Source organism: Setaria italica, chromosome IX (genome assembly GCF_000263155.2).
Source record: "Setaria italica strain Yugu1 chromosome IX, Setaria_italica_v2.0, whole genome shotgun sequence".
Taxonomy (NCBI): Eukaryota; Viridiplantae; Streptophyta; class Magnoliopsida; order Poales; family Poaceae; genus Setaria; species Setaria italica.
Genome location: NC_028458.1, coordinates 25,864,264 through 25,871,528, shown reverse-complemented (window position 1 = coordinate 25,871,528; position 7,265 = coordinate 25,864,264). Strand labels below are relative to the sequence as shown.

Sequence of the window (7,265 nt, the reverse complement as noted above, 5' to 3'; positions counted from 1 at the left end):
CCGCATGACTACATACACATTGTATACATGCCAAAAGGAGTACAATGATGTTTTTGATAATTTTTAAATCATAGAATGATTTTTTTTTTTGGGACGGAGGGAGTACGGAGTAGATTAGGCCAACGATAAAGTGAGGTTAAATTTGGTTTGAGTTAAGCGGATAAATCGAATTGAGGAGGGAGTAAAATGGTCTTGGGAAGAAAAGATGCACAAACAAAACATCCGTTGTACCTGTCCCCGTGCACGTGCACCCACAAGGAACCGCGATCTCAGGTCGCACCCGCACCCCTTGGCACCACCACGATGGACTACGCCGGCGCTGCTCACCCGGCGGCGGCGGCGCCGCCGCCGCCGGTTTCCGATTCCCAACACGCTCACTACCCCCACCCTTACGCCGGCTACCCCTACCCCTACGGCGCTTACCACCAACCCGCCCCGGCCCCAGCCACAGACCCCTCCGCCTTGGCCGCCGGCTCGTCATCTTACTACTATCCCGTCCCTGCCGCCACGCCATCCGTAGCCGCGCAGTACGACCCCTACGCGGCGTACCAATACTACGCCCCCCCGTCTGGTGGCGCTAGCGATGCGGGTCTCTCGGTATATTACTTTACCGCCGGCGAGGCGTCGCAGCAGGCGGCCGCCACCACATCGACAACGCAGGTTGCTCAGGCAGCGACCGGGAAGGAGGCGGGGAAGCACTTCGGGTTCGATCCGCAACGCTACGCTCAGGTCTGGGCGCTCCCTGTTTCCTTTTTGTATCCAATTTCATTATGTTCTGTTCGCATTTGGGGATTTTAGGGTTGATTTGTGAGGGTTTTTCTTTCATGTTCAGAGGGCTTTTCAACGAATCGAAGGCCTATCCAGGAACTGTAGTTTTGTTGATTACATTGCACGCTGGGTGATTAGTCGTGGGCTTCCATTGTGTTCGAATCAGATAGGGATAGTTGACCACTATTCTGCACGGTAACCCTTGATAATTTTAATTGCTCTCATAGTTATGCTTTAGTCAAGCAACAGAGCAATGCCGTTTGCCTGGTTCAAATGCAGTCACAATGTTTTCTGTAGCATTAGTACTTGTTGCTTGAGGAATTGTTGCACTGGAAAATTACATCTCTTGTTGGCTAGCCTATAAATGTTGTGGTATGGAAATTGTCTCATACTATTATCACATTTGGACAAAGAAGAGCATCATTTGGTTAGATTTGTTAAATCATAAAACAGATATGTGTTTAATCTGATCTTTTATTTTGATGAATAAATGTACATGACATTTTTTACCAGCCCATTTGTGGATTTTATCTGGCAAAGAAAAGCAATGTCCTTTCACCCCAGCCAAGGCTAGGTATTCAAGTAAAGCTGTTAATTATGACTTAAGAAATAGGTTACCCTTAGCATCTAGCATTGTGATAATAAGTTAAGGAACTAGGCCACCGTACTGGAGAATTGCTTTTTTAAAAGCTTCTTTTCTCTTGGATGCATCAAACTGGAGATGGTGAGTGATCCAATAAGGATTTCAATATTTCAACGACTTCATGTAAATTATAAAGTTCAATTAAGTTACTTCACTAACATTTTTCCATTGACAACATGCCAATTTTCATAGACTTAAATGTTTCTTCTATTTTTCCTACCTGAAGTAGCTTGGGACTGAAAGGCTTTTTTGTTGTTACATTTTCTTCTATTTTCTAGTTTCACAAGTATGGTGCCTCTGCTCAGATTCCCCTTTCTCAAAACCTTAATTCTGCTACAGAATCATGCATCAGGCAGTCAAAATGACTGCCATTTCCATAACTTCTCTTTACTGAAAAGAGGGGACAGGGGCTGTTCCGCTGAGGCTCTATCTAGCAATGCTTGGGGTCTCATTTCTGTTACTCTACCAAAACAATGACTGCACAAATTTAGTTTAAGATCACTCTAAGAGTCTAGATCATCAGGAACCAACTTGCGTTGAATATCAACTCGACTGTATGCTACAGGAACACTAGGTGGATACCAACAAAACAAAATCTAGCACTTCAAGCTACATTATGACCTCGGTTATTTCCTCAGTTCGGTAACAGTAACACTATGGCTTCAACACTGTAACCTAAGACCCAAGTTTACAGAAAATCAAACAAATACATTGAATTTCCAATGAATGTGCTCTAATTTCAAATCAAAGATAGGAACCTGAGAATTGAGCAATGGTAAAACCTGAGTTGGACAGCAACCAGAGGACAGGAAATTCAGGATTTTTCCTTTGCTATCCTATTATCTAGTCCACCTAACACACATGTAAATCCACTCATATACAGAAAATGGGAACGACTACCAACCACCACCTTATATGCCCCAGTTAGCTGTGTGCCAAAGTACTGCAGGCATTACAGCAAACAGCAACCTAGCCCATCACAGCAGTGCAGATTAACATGAAGTAGGACATAAGCCAAGGCCATAACAGATACTACACCCAGTCAAAGTAGACAATGCTTGCAGAGAACAAGCCATGTAGCCCAAGTACCATTCTTTGTACTTTGGTGAGCACAATGTAAATACAAACAAGATATATAATAATTATTATTTTAAAAAATATATAAGACATTTTGATAAGTAAAGCCTGTTGACCAGGAACACAATATATTTTGGTCAGTTCCACATTGCTTCTGTCAAACATCAACCCCAGGGAAGCCAAAAAATACCAAAGTGAAAACAATACATAAATGTGCTTACAAACGGTGTTATTAGATTTGGTAAGGACAAAACAATACAGAAGCGGTGCACATACTTTGTTCTTACTTTTGTTTCAAGGAAAACACAGCAAAAAGGTGCTTTACATACTGTGTTTGTGAGATATGCTAAGGATGGGAGCTTCGCCCCAGTAGTTTCTTTTGTACATGGACATTGGCATAGAAATCCAGATTCCTACAATTTATTTTAATGGAATAAATATAGGTTCTTCACCCTTCAGTTAACTTACAGGTAAACACTTTGATATATTAATCTCTTTGACAGTTTTCTCTTTTAAACAAATGTCATTCTAGCACCAAATGGATAACCCCCTAAATAGGAGTGATATCATACAGTGCACTAGAAGTAATGAGCAATGTTAACTATTCCTATGACCGATTGAATGTAATCAAGTACTGAACAGATGAGACATCGCACTCCCATCATATTGCCATAGACATTATCAGTTTCGTCATACAGATGGATCACAATAATAATACTGAAATACAACAAAGAAATATAGTTTGAAATTAGGAAGCTTCAAAGAAGTTAATAGTGTTATACAATGTAACCATATGAGATGAGTCCGCAGCCATGAAACCAGAAGGTAGCAAGTCTTGGTTAACATATAGATGCATAGGAGATGCATTTCGAAAATACCACATGTAGGTATCATCCCGATAATCAATGAAATCATGTAGATGTCAATGTGACTGGGTGAGAAGCTTGGCTAAGATTCATTTGAGGTTACCCAGGTGCGGTTGACATGCCGATGAAATTAATATAATAAAACAGTAAACAGTTGACACCACACATGCAGAGGCAGCAAGCACAACGTTGTACAAAAGAAAAAAGCCCATAGTCTATTACAATCAACTAAAAAACTATACAAATTATTCCAACCAGAAGTTAAGGTTGATGTCTAACCCTTGAAGACATTAGATTACAGGAGCAATACCATCTTGTCCCCATTTCAAAGCAAAACAAAAAAAGAACAAAGACTTCAAAAAATGGAATTTAAATTAGAAGATTGCTCAGTTAGTTAATGGTCAAGGTCTTTCTATTTTAATAAGGCGAGAAAGTTCTCTTTGTATGATGTGAAGGGTGTCTGTGTGGTGCTGTACGGGGTTCAAAACCTTTCTTTTTCTTCTTAATATAATGATGCGCAGCTCTCCTGCGTGTTCGAGGAAAAAAAACTTAATGCAGGACACATGATTATGCACATGCTTGTAATAATCGGAACAATAGGAAACCACAAATGGCAGAAAAAAAAAGGAGTTTGACTTGTACTCATCTTCCATTGGGCAATATAATTTCACGTCCTCCAAGAAATTTGGACTCAAATTTCAGAATTCAGTTAAATAAGCAAAAAAGGGTCTTGGCATAAATTATGTCTGCAAAATTAATCATATGTGGAAGTGAAGTTATGGTTAGGTTCATAAATCATATGTTTAAGAGCCACTTTAAATGAATCTGGCGAGAAAACATGCGATTTTCTGTAATTTACTCAGAAGAATCATGCAAAAATCGACGGTAAATGGGCCGATTTGAGGTATGATGCAGAAAAGGCAAAGGTTACCTTGCCCAACGTTATTCCGCTACCTTTCTTGGGTTCTCATGGTAATTGGCAAGACAACTACCGTTATTTATATGAAGAAGATTGGATAGCATGACACACTTGGCCAGCCACCAGGCTGCCAGTCAAGGCTCTGAGGCCTAGTTATTAAAGAATAAACGGTGAAAACATCATCTTACACTTCACTTTGCCTTCCCATTTACATGGATAGGACTAAAAATCTTCAATCAAGTGATTGAATGCTAAATATCCATTCTCATTCATAAGCAAATGGCTTAGAAACTTGTCCGTCCTTTCCATTTGTAGGTCGTTATAGCTTTGCACCTAGTCAAACTTCTATAACTTTGACAAATTCCCTATGTTCCCAGCATGCTAGTTGTCTCCTTGTAGAAGCTTTACTGCTTTTTCGCTAATGACTAATTGTTCAATAGAAAGTTCTATTTAGCCCATTTGGCTTCTATATTCTCTTTTGATATTTGGACGGATGACAGATGGTATCTGTCAATGTTATTTCCCTACATTTTTTTTCTTGAACATGCATGAGAGCTGTGTGGCATTCCATTAAGAAGAGAAACAAAAGTACAAAAAGAACACACCCACAGAGAACTTACATATTTCCCCGCATTTGCTATTGATTTTTGCCAATATGTATCTGTTTCTTTTTTCCCTCATGATGCTTCGTTGCCATCATTTTACAACTTGTACCCCATATTTCTCTCTATCTTTTGTTGGTCAGTTTGCTATGTATTCTTTAATTGGGGGCAATGCCATGCTGTGTTATTCAGATTTGTTGTCCTTAATGGTATCTGCCGATCAGTTCATATACGTCCTTCTGATTCCTTGCTTTTTGAGCACTCTGTAGGCAGCAGCTGCTAGAGCATCCAATGGAATGACAGAACCAGCTGCAGCCCCAAGCATGCACCATGCCCAGTGGAATGCCCATTTTGGGCATCCTGTGCCCAAGAATGTCTTGAGAAAACAAATGAAGAAAAAGCCAAAGGTCGTGCAACCACCACCATGTGAGGTCTGCAAGATTCAGTGCGATACCCTAGAGGTTCTCATGATACATAAGCAGGGGAAGAAGCACAAGAAAAACTTGGAGAAGTTACAAGACTCCATCACCCCAAAACCATTACTGAAGCCCACAAGCAATGCCATGGGACCAACTATGGCACCTTCCGCTGTTGCTAACTCTGTGGTTCCAGCTGTACAGTCAAAGAAGAAGAAGATCTCAGCAGCAACGCCGGCAGATCTGGAGGTGAAGAAGAGGCGAGTTCTGGAGGCTGGAGCAGCTCAAGGAGAAGTAAAAATCTGCACAGTTTGCAATGTTGTCGTGAACAGCCAAAAGGTCTACGAATTTCACATAGCTGGGCAAAAGCACCAGGCCATGGTACAGAAGCAGCAATCGCTACATTTTGTAGCCTGAGACGTCGTCTGAAGACTATCACCGTCTTGTCTAGAAGTTTCATAGGAACCAGAATTCACAACATTCATATCTTCAAATGTATTATTAACTAGCTAGTGACCACCTGCTCTGTACACTCTTCTTGTAGCGTAGCAAACGATTAGTACATTGTTCGGACTTTTGCGTGCCGCAGATAAATTGTGGAAAGCTGGCCCCGAAGATTGTACTGTATGTCTCAACTTGTTTATCAACATGTTCACATTGCAGGTTGTGATATATGTTCTTGATATTTGAATTTACATCCCTCTTATTTTGAGTCATTGGACACGACGGCTTCCTTGTAGAAGATTGGAGTTTTGGAAGCTTATGCCCTGTTTGGATGTTGCAGTTTCTTAAAATCAAAGTATTGAAAATCCAGAGTTTTAGAAACTAGAGCCATGTGTTACCACAGTATTTCAAAACTACAGTTTTTCTGTGTTTTAGTGAAACCGTGACGTGTTTGCCTGTTTGGAGTATCTGATGACCTTTTAAAATTGGCCGCATGGACCCGTGTACATGTGTGAGCTATTTATTATTTAAATCGGTTCTTTATCCCTAAGGCACTATGATTAATAGTCAAACATCATACTTGTTTGCGTACTAGACATGCATGCTAATCTGTCCTTTTTGGTCGGATCTTAAAGAAAACTCTGTTAGCTTCCTCGGCAATATCTTTGTATCTATATAGAAGGTTCCACTGCGACAGCGAGTACAGAAAGACTCCAGGCTACCAAACCCCATCGTCAACCATCACAATGTGGGGAAATTTCTTCAAGTGAAAGCAAAGAGATGATGATGAATTGGCTATCAAAACTGGCTATAATCTTGGTAGTACTTCTTCGTCAGATTGTAGTATTGTACACCAATCCATGAATCCATCCTTACAGGAGAGCAACATGTATCGGGTCTGTCTCCATGTCAGGTGATTGGAGATTTAGCTTTTGTATCAGTCACTGTTATCAACCGTTGGATACTAAATCAACAGCTCCACTTCAACAGCCTAATTTCCCTCGGTTTCCTGCTTGCCGAGCAACAACGGGTCCGCTATCTATCTATTGCGGTCCTATTAGGCTTGTTTGGGCTGTTGTGGGCTTGGTTAATGTTGCCACTGCAGAAATTTAAGCCCAACAACAAGCATAGCCATATGTTACCGTTACAGACATTCAACTTCTGAATGTTTGATCAATTTTTACACCAAATGTCACACATACAACAAAATGCAACACATGCACATCCAGATGCATTATCATTAATGGGCAATTCAGAGGTGTTAGGATAAAACAGCCACCTTTTTTCTTGAAACTTCATAGAAGTGGTCCTTGCTGAAATCCTGATAAGCCAGCAGGTTGTTCCTAGTGATGAAAACGGGACAGGAACATCCTCTGTCCCGACTGGCACGGTATCCTATCTAAACCAATCATGTATCAGTTTTGCAGAAAAATAGGAAATTAGAAAAAAAACTGGGACAAATGGGAACAATTGAGGGTATTTCCTGACCATATTGCGGTTACCGTATTTGGCTGGGAAAATTCCCGTCGG

General features: G+C 40.8%; 1 protein-coding gene across 1 annotated transcript; it reads left to right on the top strand.

Annotated features, from left to right (window-relative positions):
- Nucleotides 1-232: 232 nt before the first annotated feature.
- LOC101762291 (zinc finger RNA-binding protein) lies at nt 233-5,986 on the top strand. Its single transcript, XM_004983234.2, has 2 exons — nt 233-729; nt 5,145-5,986. Exons 1-2 carry the CDS (start codon nt 304-306, stop codon nt 5,706-5,708), a joined length of 990 nt encoding a protein of 329 aa, XP_004983291.1. The 5' UTR covers nt 233-303; the 3' UTR covers nt 5,709-5,986.
- Nucleotides 5,987-7,265: the final 1,279 nt, after the last annotated feature.